General features: G+C 39.6%; 1 protein-coding gene across 15 annotated transcripts in view; it reads right to left on the bottom strand.

Annotated features, from left to right (window-relative positions):
- ABI2 (abl interactor 2) overlaps window positions 1–14,793 on the bottom strand; it is an 84,236-nt gene extending 69,443 nt beyond the window's left edge. For 3 of the 15 annotated variants that reach the window (XM_039354840.1, XM_039354879.1, XM_039354888.1), the window contains exon 1: window positions 14,447–14,777. In XM_039354840.1, coding sequence (XP_039210774.1) covers window positions 14,447–14,563 — 117 coding nt within the window. In that variant the 5' untranslated portion in view covers window positions 14,564–14,777. Of the gene's footprint in view, window positions 1–14,446 lie in introns of all 15 variants that reach the window. The other 12 variants (XM_039354769.1, XM_039354792.1, XM_039354821.1 and 9 more) reach the window with 10 other exon arrangements.
- Between the last annotated feature and the right edge of the window lie 1,586 nt (window positions 14,794–16,379).

Below are 16,379 nucleotides of genomic sequence, written 5' to 3'. Positions count from 1 at the left end.
CTCTGGCAGGGAATCGGCTGGCCCTTGGGCATAGCGGGTGGAGCAGGAAATTGTACTACCCCCCTGGCCACCTGACCGGGGCCTCAGTGCCTCCTAGATGACTTGGAGGTGACGAGGAGAACTGTGTGCTTGCCGGTCCGGTCAATCTGCGGCAGAGGCTTTGGCAGCCAACTGAGACGCAGGCCCAATAATTTGTTTGGTGGCCAGATTAGGAATGGTTGCACCAGAAAGGCTGAATTGAGTGACCGCCAACCAAGGCACGCCCGCAGTAGAAGGCCGCCGCATGTTCAAAATGGCGGCCACGCGGCCTATGGATGGTTTTGGCCTAAGAAGGAGGTGGGGCTCCCCGAGCCCTGAGCGATGGGAGCTTGCAGCGGAAATGTGAGAATAACGTGATTATGGAACGTTTTAATTGAGGTGAGTGAAAGGAATGGATGGCTCAAAGGGAAGGTAAAGGATCTGCAGCCATACAATCACCTCAGGCCAAGTGAGGAAAAATCAAAATGGCGGCCGGCTAATTGAAAAAAATACCTAGTGGGGAGGTCCAGAGAACCTTCTCTGCAAGTGCTCCCAGATTCCTGTAACCCACGTAGCTACAGCCTTCAAAGAGGTCCCCGGCTGCTTTCCTTTGAAATCAGCTGCTGCGCAGCCCGTTCGCAGCAACCAATATGGCGGCCGCGACGAACGGCACAGGAATTTAAGGCCTGAGGCCTAGGACCTCATGGGCTTGCTTGCAGCCCGTCTGCGGGTCCAAAATGGCAGCCGCTATGAATGGGACAACAAAAAAGGCAAGCTACAGCAAGGGAGGAACTGAAAAGGGACCAACAACATGAGTGCATTTGTAGCGCTGATCCCAGCGCTAAAATTATCGAAGGGAAAAAGACACACAAGGAAACAGAGGCTGAAGCCTCAGCAACCCTTCCCAGAGCCCTGGGACGCAACGAGGGGGAGAAATAAAAAGCGGAAAAAACTCACCCCCTTGCCCAGGAAAATAGTAGCTAACTCGAGCAGCGCTGAGCCCAGCGCTGCCAAGCTATGCTGATAGAAAAGAATCCACTAATGGAGTGTTCTAACTACCTGAAACCTTGAGAGCCAAACCTGAAATGTCTCAAAGAGCTGGAGATCAAGACAAGACTGGGTTCTCCTAGCAACAGGGGGCATGTCACGTTTGGCTGACTTGGTCTCAAGAGCAAGCAGACAGAGAAAACCCACTGGTGGATTCTCCATCTCCTGTGCTGGAAAATTGTCCATGCATATGCATGGAATATATATGGAAATTAAAATAAATACTTTTTTAAACTTGTCATGCCACATGTTCTCATTTAGATTATATTTCACAATCATCTTCAAGGGTAGCCTTAAATAAAGCACATTGCAGCAATTGAAAAAGGAAATGATTAAGGCATTACTGATCATGAGCTTATTATAGGACAGGGCATATTTTTAAACTTATTTATTGTACTGAAATGAAAATACTATGTTTCCCCCGAAAAAAAACCCTGGGGGTTTTTTTGTTCCCAAAAGAGGAACCAGGTCTTATTTTTGGGGGGGGGTCTTTTCCACTTACTTCCTGGCCAGCCATCCCACTTCTTCTGCAGCCAAAGGAGCAGCTTTATTCTGCAGCTGAGAATCAAACTCCAGCCTGCATTTTGCAGTCAAAGACCTTTCCGGAAGACTACTGCAGCTGAGAATCAAGCTATGGATTCAATCCATAGGTTGGTTCTCGGCTGCAGAGGCCCTGCAGAACCGAGCTAGGGATTTAATCCATAGCTCAGTTCTCGGCTGCAGTGGCCTTCCAGAAAGGCCTGAGTGTGAAATGCAAGCCTGGGGATGCTGCAGAAGTAATGGGCCAGTGAGAAGAGGCCTGGCTGCAAGGTAAGTGGGTCTAGAACATGTGGGGCAGCTGTACACCCCCACCCCATCTTGATTTTTAGGTATGTGCCTTTGCCCAAAACTAGGGCTTATTTTGGGGGTAGGGCTTACTTTCAGGGAAACACGCTAACATTAATATGTACTGATATGACACACCTAGAAGCTGTTATTTGGCACTTGGGGAAAGGTAAGAATTTGACTTTGAGTGTTACAGGAAACTTAACATATTTCCAGCCCTGTGGTTGGTCAGAAATATTTTAATATTTTGGAGGCAGAAATTAATCTGCAATCCTTGCTCTCATAGGAAACTGATTTTTTGAAAGAATCCTTATTTTAAAAAAACAGTGGATGAAAAAAACAGGCTTTTGATAATGAAAATTAAAGTTACATTAATTAGCTAATTACAGATAATACTCTCAAAAATTTTCAAAGCTTACAAAAAATACAATCTGCAAAACCTAAATGATTGAAATCATGAAGATAAAGCATTTAACAATGTTAATGTGTTGCTAAATTATATTCCAAAACTGTGCAATTTGTCTACTTCTGAAGAACTCTGGATTCACTGTTCTTGGACTGTTGTCAAAAAGAAAATCATGCATTCATAGAAACACGTAACAGATATCAAAAACTGGTGAAATGTTATCATCTGTCAAGTCTAAGCCCAAAGATGACAAAGTGAGATCTAATCGAGTTCACTTCTCGATTTGCTTACACCCAATATACAGAATCTTGCCAGACTAAAGCTATAACCTATTCACCTGAAGGCAGGACAAGAAGCAATGGATGGAAACTAATCAAAGCGAGAAGCAACCTAGAACTAAGAAGGAATTTCCTGACAGTCAGAACAATTAATCAGTGGAACAACCTGCCTCCAGAAGCTGTGAATGCTCCAACACTGGAAGTTTTTAAGAAGAGACTGGCCAACCATTTGTCTGAAATGGTATAGGGTTTCCTGCCTGAGCAAGGAGTTGGACTAGATGTCTCCAAGGTCCCTTCCAACATCATCATCATCATCATCATCATCATCATCATCATCATCATCATATTATTATTATTATTATTATTATTATTATTATTATTATTATTATTATTATTATCCTTCTGACTGCAGTCTCATTTTGGGTTATGGCAATACAATGACATAATTAATAGCATTTTATTTGATGAAGTTAATTTTCTTTTTGTTTTATTTATACTTTTAATATTCTGTGGTATTTCTACTTTTTATTTTTACATTTTTTCTTCCTTTTTGTAGTATTTTTTTTAAAAAACAACAAACTATTCTGTTCTGCACAATCCGTATTAACATATGAGATACTTTTTGATAAAAGCAAAACTACACATTTCTAAATGATTATTTATTATAATTTATGTATTCCATATCTCATTTCTAGAGAGGTTATTTTTGCACATGTATATAACATAAAATTAAGTCTCCATCTCATATTTCTTTATATTCTTTTTTTAATGATGGGTGGGGTCTTGGTTTCTTTTTGTCATCTCTCAAGTGATGAAAATTTGGAAAAACATAGGGATCCATGATCATTTAATGTTCAGGGTTCAAAGTTATTCAGTAGCTGTTTCCCTCTCTATGATCATTATCCATGCAGGGAAAAAAGTGGGAGTCAATAAAACTACAAATAATACAGCAGTTGGTTATTAAAACTGCTAATTTCTATGGATCCTAAATTGTTTGTGTATATTTACCATAAAGGTCTGTTATATAATTTAATATTGCTTGCACAGCAAAATTAACTTCATGCACTGTAACATGCACTGTTAAATCCAACAAACTGAAGGAAAATCCACCAGAATCATAGTTTAATCAAAACTTGATACCAATCCCCGATAGTTTAGAAAGAATATACTAATATAACCCTACCTTTGATAAAAGAAGGTCCAACCTTTAAACTGCTATAATTTCATTTAAATCAAAGTTAGTTTGCATGTTTTTGAACTCCAAGCTCCATACCCAGTATGCCTAAATGAGAAGACTACATAAATTTTAAATAATTATAAAATAAGCCACATAAATTGGATAAAGAAACGAACAAGATGGGAAATGTATACCGCTGTCATACAAAGGGATACATACATGTACATTCACACTCATACATATATGTAGGAAAGGGGAAACAATAAAAGAAATGGAAAGATAGGCTGCTGCCAGCTTTTGAGGTTGGCCAGGTCAGGAAACAGACACTGCAAAGACTACGGGAACTCTATTGTTGTAGGGTTTAATAACTGAATCTTTAAAGCCCGAAGAGGTTTCCTTCTTGCCGATTCTTACATCAAAGTGAATCAAAGTGGAATACTCTTGAGTTTCTTTCCCAAGACTGAATTAATGTTTACTTAACTGTTCATGCATTGCTTCTTCAAAATTATCTCCATACCTCTCGAAAGCTGCTATCAGATAGTAGCATATATCCCAATGGAAGGTAAGCAAATATATATTCCCTGATACTGTAGATGACATTATTAAATAGTGCGATAATGCTACCAGAGTAAATGCCCGCATCTTTATGGCTGACTAATGGCAACAGTGAGAGATGAGGATTTGTGAAAATGTCTCTTAAACGTCTTCTACGTTAGAAACATTGACCAATCTCAGTATAAAAGAGTAAAAGGATACAAATCTGGCAATAGAAATGGCACTATCCAAAAATCAGTTAAGGTTCTTTTAAACTCCCCCAAACATTTTCAATTTTCAATACTATATATTAAAACCTTATTGGATTATGCAGAATATTCGCATCCACGCTATATTTTATGACCTGTGATTACAAGAATAAGCTTATTTACTATATCTACATCAGATCTAACCTTTGTTAATGCTTACTATCTATTCAGCCTCTTATCAAGTTCCCTTCCCTTTCCTTCCTTTTGTCCACCTCATGTGAAGAAGCAGAATACAATCCACAAAGGCTACTGCAATACTGTATAAACTAATACAAAAAATGTCAAAACCTGGAATGTGTGCAGAGAAGAGCAACAAAGATAATAAAGAGTCTGGGGGCTAAATCATATGATCATCTATTGAGGGAGCTAGGTCTGTCTCGTCTACTGAAGAGGAGGAATGGGGGGAGGGGCATGACAGCAGCCTTCCAGTTCTTGAGAACCGGTCACAAAGAGAGGACTGATTTATTCTCTAAGGCAGGGCTTTTAAACCTGTGGTACGCGTACCACTGGTGATATGTCGGCACCTGGCAGGTGGTACAGGTATGGCAGGTTGAAAAGCACTGTTAAAAAAAAGTACAAAAATGTAGGCCTGTGGGAGAGTCAGCTGGAGCTGTGGTGTTGCCAGGGTTCTGCTAAGTGCCCAGGATCAGCTCGGGGCTCCAGCTGATTAGCGCACAACTCAAGTTGACTGGCGCTTGCATCTGCCTGTTTCATCCTGCAAAGCGGGGCTCATCGCGCGCTCTTGCCCGATGTCATGCCAGGAGCCACGTCAGGATCAGGAAGGCTCCGAAGGCCGTAGTTGCAGTGGGGAGGGGGAAGCAGGATCCAGCCCCGTTGGGATCAGAAAGGCTCCGAAGGAGGTAGTTCTAAAATCGATGTGCTGCTGCTGGGGAGGAGAATCAAAATAGGGCAAAACAAGTGTAGCCCATCATGATTTATTGTCAAATTTTCCTCGGGTTTTCCTGTCCTTTCCTAGGCTATTAAAATCACATTGGCAAGGTCTGTACCGAACATCTGGCTGCAAACTAGTCAATCGGATTTTAACCTAGCCCCTGGCAATCCCAGGCCACATTCTGGAGGTAAGAGGATGTAGTAACAGGAGAGAGCTGCAAAATTGATTCGTTGTTTATTCTTGCCTTTAGTAGCAGTAACTACGTTCTTTGATGACTTTGCTAACAACCTGCAGGCTGTGAACTTTCCTTTCCCCTTGTAGAAAGAATTCAGAAATGCTAGATTTATTTTTCCTGCTAATTACAGTATACTTTGTGGGGTTTTTAAGGAGCTGTGAGAAAAAGATGTGTCTGAAAATTAAAGGATGTATGGATTGAGTTGTGGGACAGGAAAGGGAAGTACATGGACTTATGCACTTCCAGTTGCTGACAGGTGTGCCACTAATTCTGACTTGACACCTGCAGGCTCTCTGGGCCCAAAGATTATCTTCATTCTTCAAAAGCTGGTATTGCGGATTAACTAAGTTTTTCTGGGTTCTGATTTTAAGGTGAATATCCTGAGCTACGGAGGCCTTTGATCATCTTCTTAAATATATAATAATAAAATAATGAGAACTAAAGTCTCAAAGGAAAGGCAGATTAGAAAGAAAGAGACCTTTGGGGGTCTTCAATTCCCTTCCTGTTAAAGAGTTCCTTAATAAGGTTTGCTCTTCCTTCCTAACGTCAATAAAGGCGGTTTTTCCAGAAAATATGTGAAGAGCTGTAATTAGTCATTTAATTATGTTTTCTTTTTGGCCGTGTTTTAATTTATATAATGTATGTTTAATCGAGGAGGACTGGAGAGGTAAAAGTGGCCAATGTGGAGGCTGTACCTTGCCCTCCGGAACTGCCTCCCTGCAGATCTCTGGAGAGGAGGAGAGGTGACAGAGGAGCTGTGTGAGAGAAGGCTGCCCAGCAAACCAACATCCTTACCACGCACAATTGGAAACGGGAATTCCCTTTTGAGAAGACCCAGCCTCCCTTGTGCAGGATCTGGGAGCGCATTCCCCTGCCACCTCCTCTTGCTCTCCAGAGATCTGTCAAGGCAGAAGTTGGACTTGGAGGAAACTTTCTCCTCCGCACTTCCTGCAAACTTTCTCCTCCGCACTTCCACATGCAGCACCATCTTCCTCCACTTTCTGCTTTGCCAGGAGGGGACACTGGACAGGGAAACACCAATGATGTCTGGGTTTGGGAGAAGAATGTCTCCTTTGGAATTCTATGTGCGCATAAACACACAACATCCCAAGCCTGGAGACTTTTATCCACATCTGAGCTAACAAACTGCCAATCATGCCTGGGTTTGGGGAGAAGGCCCTCTCCTTCCTCTGTGGATAAAAGACCCCAAACCTGGAATGCGGTGTGTGTGCACGCGCGTGCGCATGCACTTGGCTGCTAGCAGTTTGGGGAGGAGAGGAGTTTGTGGGGCACCGAGTTGTCCCCACATCGAGTTAGCTGGTGCGACTTGTTCTGTTCCAACCCAGCTGTCTCAAGTCAGCTGTGTCCAGTGAGTGGCGTCGAGCAGGCCACGCCCACTTGCTAGGCGACTGGTGGTACTTGAATATTGCCATATCCTAAAAGTGGTACAATTTCTGAAAATGTTGAAAAGCCCTGCTCTACGGCACCAGAGTACAGGACAAGAAGTAATTGGCAGAAGCTTGTTAGAAAGAGATCCAGCATAAAAATAAAGAGAAATTTCCCAACAAAAAGAGAAATTAATCAGTGGACTAGTTTGCCTCCTGGGGTTAGGATTGCTCCATCCCTGGAGATTTTCAAAAATAAACTGGATAACCATTTGATGGAGATGGTGTAAGGCAGGGGTCCCTAACCTATGGGCCATGGAGCAGCTGAGACAGTACGTGCACATGTTTACACGCACTAACCACTTGCACTAGCGCCCATGGACCCGTTAGCAAATGTGCACGGGGCTACCAGCAGCGGCTAGCGCCTGCATACCAACACAAACAGGGCCGCTACCGGACACAGAGGTTGCACAGCCCATTTGCATATGTGCGTGGGGCTAGTGGCCATGGTGGTTAGCGTCTGTGCACCTGTACAAATGGGACCACTGATGCCATGCAGATGTATGTGGCCCATTTGCACATGTGCACGGGTGCTAGCAGTGGTGGCCACTGTGTGCCTGCACAAACAGGGCCGCTAGCAATGTGGGTTGCGTGGCCCATTGCGCATGCATGCGGATGCTAGCTGTGGTGGTGGCTAGCACCTGCATGCATGCTCAAAAGGGGCTACTAGCACCTTGTGGGCGCGCACAGCCCTGTTTGTACATGCATGTACATATGCGCAAAAATTTCCTAGCTGCTCCCTTTCCCTTCGGACCAGCACAATGAAAAGGTCGGTGACCTCTGGTATAAGGCTCCTGCCTGGAGCAGGGGGGTTGGACTAGAAAACCTCTGAGATCCCTTCTAGCTCTTTGATGCTATGATTCTAATTAATCTCTTAGGTGAATCAAGACTTTTTTACTCTCTGGAAATTTTATTTTTAAAAACAAAACTATAGCTACTCTGCAAGAACCTATTGCCCATAGCAGCATATGAAATAAATGCTTTAAAGAAGGAAAAACAATAATAAATCTTTAAGTAACCATAAGTGAAGCCTATGAAAAGACCAAAAGAAGTCACTTTGGGCTTACCCCAACAAAGGCAGAACAGCAAGAGGCAGTTCTGCCAAATCGTTCAATCTAATAAATCTATATACAACTTTATATACAGCTCCATACATGGTATTAATAGCAGTGGGAAATTTTTTGCTACGTTTTTGAGACTGGCATCATGACGATGACAGGGGAGATACCTTCTGACTATCCTAAAATAATTAAAACTGGCGCAGCAGTTAGGGTGCATTACTGCAGGCCACTTTAGCTGACTGTGTTCAGCAGGTCAGCGGTTCAAATCTCACCGGCTCAAGGTTGACTCAGCCTTCCATCCTTCCGGGGTAGGTGAAATGAGGACCCAGATTGTTGGGGGCAATGTAAATATATATATACATTGCTTACTGGTGTACACCGCTTAGAGAGTGCTTGCACTTAAAGCGGTATATAAGTCTCATAAATAAATAAATAAATAAATAAATCTTTCTTTTATCCCCAAGGGTAAAAGGCAGCTATTCTTCAGTCGGACAGTATAAATATTCAGGCATTAATTTTATGTGGTGCAAATCTGTGTGAAATAGAGTGTATTCTTTTTATCAAAAGGAGCAAACTATCATTTAGCTGCATATGAACTGATAATCTAAATTATTACCCTTCATAAGAAATGAAAGATTAATTCTATGTTACAAACTCATGCTTTTCTCCCAAATATTCTCTATTTAAAGAACTTCTTGGACACATTCACATGGCATAAGCATATATGTTATAAGCATGTAATATCCCTTAGTGTACCAGCTAAATATTCCTATTTCTTCATACACTAATCAACAGCCACCAATGGCTAATTCAGTCCTTTATCATGTCATTTGCACTGCTTTCACTAACTGAAAATCAAACCTAAAATATCCTACAGCTTGATTTAGCTTATTTCCTTTATTTGGTAACACATGGGAGTCATAAGAACGTGGCATGATAAACTTTAAACCAGTGACAGTCACTGGAGAAGCTTTCCAGAAAGCTTTAATAATCCAGAATTGATGAAGCTAGTATCTTCTTTGACTTGAATCCTGATGATTACATAATATAATCAACCTTAGATTTAATTATAATTAAATCAACCTTAGATTTAATTATGGTTTCAACATAATTTTCACCCTGGAAATTCAGAAATTCAACATTCTTAGGATTAAAATACAATTTTCTTTGATAAAATGTGAAGCAATTGAATCAATATTGAACATTTTAAAATCTTCATGTTTCAATACATTTTTCAAAAAAATGTTAAAAGCAATTGAAAATATTTTGTGAAATATGCAAGAAGAATTTGCATAATCAATTTCAGAGGCAAATTCTAGTACTATTAAATGAAGTCATTAATTCTTCTTGTCTGTACATTTTTAAAATATTTTCTTAAATAATCTGGCTTTGCTACATATCTCTGTTTATCTGTATAAGACATTTTCTTTCTAATATTTTATAAAAATTATAAAATACATTTCAGAAAAAGTCATGAAGAGTGCATGTATAAATCACAACTTTTTCTGTTACATACAGCTAAGTGGAAAACAAAAGATTGAGTTTTTACTTGCATTTGTTGTTATTGAAATAGCAATACTTTTAAATCTTTTAAAAGGATACAAAAATATCAAATGTCAACCAGACTCACTACTTGTTTTTTTACATGACCATTAACTGGTATGTTTCTAATCTTATGATAATGCAGAAAATTATTTTATGAACCTCAATTAGCAATTTTCACATACATTTTTTAATTTGGAGACCTATTTACATTAAATATGTATTAAATCAAAGGTTTGTCCACCAATTAGCTGGTTTAGGAGACATCAGACACAATGGAAAAATTTTCTGATCACACTATCCCATTTGATGTCTACTCCCCATTAAATTGACAGTTTAGCCATAAAAATGAGGGTTTATCCATTAAATCAAAGTTTTACTGCAAATGAGGCCATTTATGTTAATTATATAATTACACAAATGATGTAAATTGATGTAAATGGTGCAAATTGATATTTAAAAGACATCCTGATTTAATGAACACCTCCGATTCCTCCAACCAATACATTAAATTGATTATTTACTGTATAAAGATTTTTTAGTATACCTGCAGCATGCAACAAGGCTGTTTTGAGTAAAAAAAAAAAAAAAAAACACAGAATATAACTCCATCTTTGAGAAAATATTGCATGAGAAAATTCAGATATAAATTTAAGACTTTCTTTTCTGCTTAGCAGGTGTCAGAACAAATTAAGGCAACAATCCAGGTTCAGTCTTTTTTAATTTTGTTCGTTTAACAAAAGAACTAACTGTATTACATGATAACAGGCAGTCCCCAGGTTAAGGGAACTTACGGATACTTTTACTTACAAACAGACTGCCATAAAGACTAGCATATTAAAAAAACTGAATACAAATACAAATGGTTCATAACAATAAGCATGCACTATTTTATGACACTCATGAAAACATTGCATGGCTTCAGTAATTTGTTGACTCAAAAAAGAAGAATGATGTCCACCATTTTAAGTAGGATCACGATATTAAATAAGTATTCTGACTTATCTGCGAATTTGGTTTAAAGATAGATTTAGGAATAGATCTCAATTGTAACCCAGGGTCTGTCTATATTAACAATTTGACATACTTTTCATTAATATGTAATATATCCCTCATTCACCTAATAAAGCAAGGCTAAAATAATACAGTAATGCTACCCATGTTTTCATTCTACAACACGGCACTTTGTTTACTTGTTATAATAAATAAACAACCCAATTATCAAAACTTTCTGGATCATTCACAATAAAATAACCCCTAAAAAAACCAAATCAAGTTAAAACATATACAGTAAAATCCAAAAATCATTCACCAAATTAATAAGGAACCAATTACATATCATAATTTTTCAGATTTTTAATTTAGAGATTTAAAGGCTCTGAAAGAAATAAAAATACATTTTAAAGTTTTTCTGTGCTCTCAGACTATATATCAATAATTGCATTTACTTCTTCAGTTGTGAGATGAAAACAAGGAAATCTATAGGTTAAAAATGCAAGCTTTACATTCAGTATGAATATGCTTGGGCAAAACTAACTCTGATTGCAGTTAATGACATAAACACCAAAATGTGCCAAAACTGACTAGTACTGTCCTCAGCTAGAAATACTGCATGTGATGGGTATAATTAAGATTGGTAACCCAGTTTATACCCTTTCTATATTATTAAAGCAATGAGTGGCAGCAATTAGTATCTCTGTATCCAACAGGTGACAACAATGGCATATGGAAACGGTAAAGAGCATGGGAAGGAGGGAAGGAAGGAAATGAAGCAAAGAGATATAGGAAAGTTGTAGTACTGCTAAATGAACATGGCCTGATCCTGTGGAGCAGGGGTGTCAAACTGCCGGCTCATGGGCCGGGCACGTCACATGGAAACCACGCCCGCCCCATTGCCAGCAATGGCAAAACCAGCCCAATATGTTGCGCGATGTCACGTGACGTCACGAGTCTGACGTGCCTGCTGTGGAGTATTTTAATGAATACATACAGGGACACGCTCATTTTTTGGGAAAATTGTAAATATTTTGAATGAAAAAAAATGTTCTTCTAGGTTACCTGTTGAGAGTGAATGGGAATGATTGTTTAATAAGTATGTGCTTAGAAAAAGGTCTGTTCCTTACTAGAGAGTTAATGAAGGATGCAAGGCAATGAGTAATTCCAAATGCAGAACAGCCACCCCCCCCTTTTTTGTCAAGAATAAAACTTGGGGAAAATGTCCATGGAAAAAAGAAAGAAGTGAATGAAAGAAACTAAACTGAAAATAGAATAACTTCATGGAAAGATAACATGAGCTCTCTTTAAAAAAAAGAAAATAATCTCCATCAAATAAATGAAGATTAAAAAAGAGCTGCTTGAAACAGATTGAAAATAATGTGCTACAAAGGTACAGACTACACTTTTGCTTTTCAGCAGGGAATTTAGAAATAATTTAAAGAAATCTACTCAGCTCCTATACAAATCCCAAAAACAATTTGGAGGATTTATTTTAATATTATAGCTGACTATCGAAAACTGTTCCTCCTTGACTATTGTCCCTTAAGTTCTACATTTTGCATTGGAATACTTCAGATACATAACATACTGATAAAGATTCCCTTGGCATGTATTATTTTAGCAAAATCTTTCAAAAATGCAAGCATTCCTAGGTCACGGTAACAGAATTAATCTTTAAGCATTATGATTAAAACCAAAACCAATAATAACATTTTTGCAACACCAATGCATGCAACAATTTAAAGCAATATGGCAAAAATGTTTTATTTATTTTGTTACAGTATCACAAAGAAAAATCTTATGTTCACCTTGGACTATAAACTCGTTGTATATAAAGAATAACACTGTGAAGCCATACATACCCCATGACAGACTAGTAAGTACAAAAGCTTTCCGATTATAGAATTCAATATCCAATTCAGGAAAAACAAACAAATCACAGTGCACATTTTCTTATTGCTTTTTAAAACTCTCAGTCCTTCTCCTGATCTTCAAATATGTACATTTGTATCATGAAAATAGAAACTTATGAATATGCTTTGCTTCCAAAAACATATTTTACTTATTTACACTGTACACAGAAAAAGGAAAGTTCTAAAACTCCAGAATTTTTATCAGTGCTACATATGTTTTAATCTTCAAATCAGAAACATGTTATAAAACTGATATGAAAAGGAAAATATTACATAAGAGAATTACCCATTTTTTTTGTCTATTCCTTAAAACCCAAATGTGTTTAAGTGATTGATAATTTAAATTTCACATTCAAGATTTCAGAGTTAACTAAACCAATTTCATAAGTAATAAAAACCTATCTGATAACCAAAAAGAAACTGCAGTTTCATAACTCCCCCATGAAGCAAGATCCTTGCATTCAATTGTTTGACACATCTACTTTGTCAACAGAAATCCGTAATTACATCTTAATTTATAACAAGCCATCTCCCCAGCAAAATCTGATTGGGGTTTTTTACATCTTAGAATTGAATGATGATGTTTTAACTGGTCATACTAACTTCTCTGGAAAAAATATTTGAAATACAAAATACTAACCACCAAGCAGAAAGCTACTAAATTATGACTACATACTATATTAATAATGCTGCACACTAATAATACAGATACTAAAAACATCATTCCGTTTATAAATGAGATAAAATGTAATTAGTCAGTCTATCTATCTATCTATCTATCTATCTATCTATCTATCTATCTATCTATCTATCTATTCACCTTATTTAGCTGCCCATTTCACTAAAAGCAACAGCTAAAATGCATATAAAGTTCTAAGCTAAAAAGATTTCCTTATGATTTCAATTTAAATATTGAAGCATCATGTCAGTCTCTAGCTTTGTTTATCCAGGAGAAAATCAGTGGGTTTTTTTCCTTTGAAGAATCAGCAGAAATCAGAACAGTAATCAGCTAGTCAGCCACATATTCAGCTCATTACCACGGCTCAATAGGAGACTTGAAGCTTAGTGCAGTTTGACATCACATTCAGAACTGATGCCAAATCACAATTTTAGCAAATCAGGCAGCCTGATAAACCAGAGCTTTGAATTGTTATTAATTAATACCTTCTTGTAAGGAACACAATATTAACATTACAGGACAGTAGTTATTAAATGGAGCACCACCGTTCACGGTGGGGGGGGAGAAATCCTTAATAAAAGTACATGTAACATCTCTTGCGGAGTAGCATTACACGTGGAGTAAGGGATTTATTCTTCTTGCGTGTGAAAAATGTCCTTACCTATTAGTCCAAAATCACCTTTTGCCCTATTAAGCAAAGTGTACCAAACAGAAATATAGCACACTATTCCAGTTACAGAATGGGAAACATTTTGTATCTCAACGATCCCAGACGGCTGTGAGTTCCAGGCGTTATCAGCCTGTGTAGAGGACGCATCTTTCTGAAAGGAAATCTCTGGATTAGGGGCACCTCTCTCAAATCTACACCCAACGGCTTTTTGCGTGGGCATTCAACGAGCACCCACCTCTTCTCCCTCTTTCTCATTCTTATACCACTCCAAGCTCCTTCTAGGCCTCAAAGGCCAGTTGAGATGCCTTGGATGGAGAGAAGAGGGACATCGATATTCCGTATGGCAAGCATGCATGCAAGCATGCATGTATGCATACATATGAGCGCGCACTCAGAGCGTTCATCCCTTCTCTTTGTTGCAGCAAGGGGGCAATAGGAAAGACAGCGACCGCACCGTACCTGGATGTAGTTGGTCTCGCAATATTCGGCCACCCGTTCGAGGTTGGTATAGCTGTCGAAGAGGGCCCGGCGCCCCCCCGGGATCTCCTCCTCCAGCAGCATCTGCAGCTCCGCCATCTTCACATTCTCGCGCGCGCGCGTGCGCGCTCAGCCCCGCCCCTCTGTTCCCTCCTTTCTTCCACCACCCCCAAAAACGCAGGCGTCCGGCCTTTTGTCCACAATGCCTATAGCAGTTTGGTCCGCGTCCTCCGCCACTAGCTCAGCGCTCGCCGACCCCCCACCTGGCCGTGAGGTTTAAGTTCACCCTCTGCCTCCCACCCACTGCCCGCTCCTCAGCTGAGGCGCGGCGCAACAGCGGCGGCGGCGGCCACTGCTCATGCGCCAAAGCTTTCCATGAAAATTCTTTTTCGCGCGCCCCCTTTCCCGGCGATTCCCTCCCGCCCACCGCTTTCTGTTCCCACTTCCGGTGCCTGCATCCCGACCGTGGGGGGGCTGAAGGGGGGGGCTACCCGGAGAGCAGAAGGAGTGCTGCGTCCACTTGCCTTTCTGGCTTCTGGGAGGAGAGAAGTGCGTGGGGAAAGGTTTGCGAGGGATTGTATTTAGACTGCATCCGACGGGTCACTAGGGTACCAGGATAGTGACGGGAGAGGAGGCGGGAGAAATAGCATGTCTCCAACTGCCCCTAATCTATACATTTGTCCATTCAGATTTAAGGCTTTTTATTCTCAGCACAGTTCTGCATATTTACCTGGAGTCGCTTTTTTCTTTAATAATTTCTTTACTGTATTAATTTTTTAATCTTGAGGCATTTTAAGCAGAATGTTATTTGATACAATCAAAAATTATCATGTTGATTGAGACCTAAATCTTTGTGACTGTACACATATCAACTTTAGGTCTGCTTTGTCAGAGTTTATGACAAATAATGGTGACTCATCGTTTCAGCCATCTGATGAAGACGGTTGGATTCCACAATCATGAAACTTAAAGGTTTATTACTTCCAACGTCCAGCATAGAATAGTATAATATAAAAAGTCAATAATAATCATATGATAGGATACAGTTAACAATGCTATAATAAATACTGATACACAAAGGCTTATATCAAAGGCTTCAAAGGACTAGTTCAGTGGTGGCGAACCTATGGCATGGGTGCCAGAGTCGGCACTCTGAGCCCTCTCTGTGGGCACACACACCTTGCCCCAGTACTAGGCCTTCAGTTGGGTTTTATAAAACCTTTTTGCTTTAGGCCTCCGTTGCTGTGTGTAAAAAAAAAAAAAAGGTTCAATCAGTCAATTTCAATTTCTCATGGGAAAAAAAATCTTGCAAAGTTGGAATTGATTGATTGAACTTTTTAGTCCCACCCAGTCTGCCGTTACCACTGCAGCCACGCCCAGCCAGTGGGCCATGCCCAGCCAATAGGCCACACTCACCCGGCACCCAACGATGCATAAGTGGGTTTAAGATTGCAGTTTGGGCACTTGGTCTCTAAAAGGTTCGCCATCACTGAACTAGTTCCTTGTCATGGGCCAATGCGTTAGAAGTAACCTAATTTTAGGAATTGCTTGAATTATTCTTAAATAATTCCTAAATAATCCTGGTGTGGATTCATCTGAAGACCTTAAAACTTGTCCAATTGATAACTAAGATTTTTTTCAAAAGCTAGATTGTGAATCATAATCTGAATCTGAAAACCATCCGTGTTTATCTTGTTCTTAAACAAGAGTGTATATTATTGGAGGAGATGCGGATAGTTTTATACCTTGACTTTTGTTCAGGAGCTCAGCCTCTTCTTTTTCTTCCACATCAGCAACTTTATAGTTGAGTTGAGAGGGATTGGCTGACCCAAAGTAGTCCAGTGAGCTTCCATTGGTTAAGAGTGGAGTAGAATATGAGTCTCCTTGGTGCCAGTCTAGTTTAATAGTTTTCAAA

Source organism: Crotalus tigris, unplaced genomic scaffold, assembly GCF_016545835.1.
Source record: "Crotalus tigris isolate CLP2741 ecotype Arizona unplaced genomic scaffold, ASM1654583v1 scf7180000017568.13789103, whole genome shotgun sequence".
Taxonomy (NCBI): Eukaryota; Metazoa; Chordata; class Lepidosauria; order Squamata; family Viperidae; genus Crotalus; species Crotalus tigris.
Note: the sequence above shows the minus strand (reverse complement) of the source record. Positions and strands in the feature narration are given on the sequence as shown.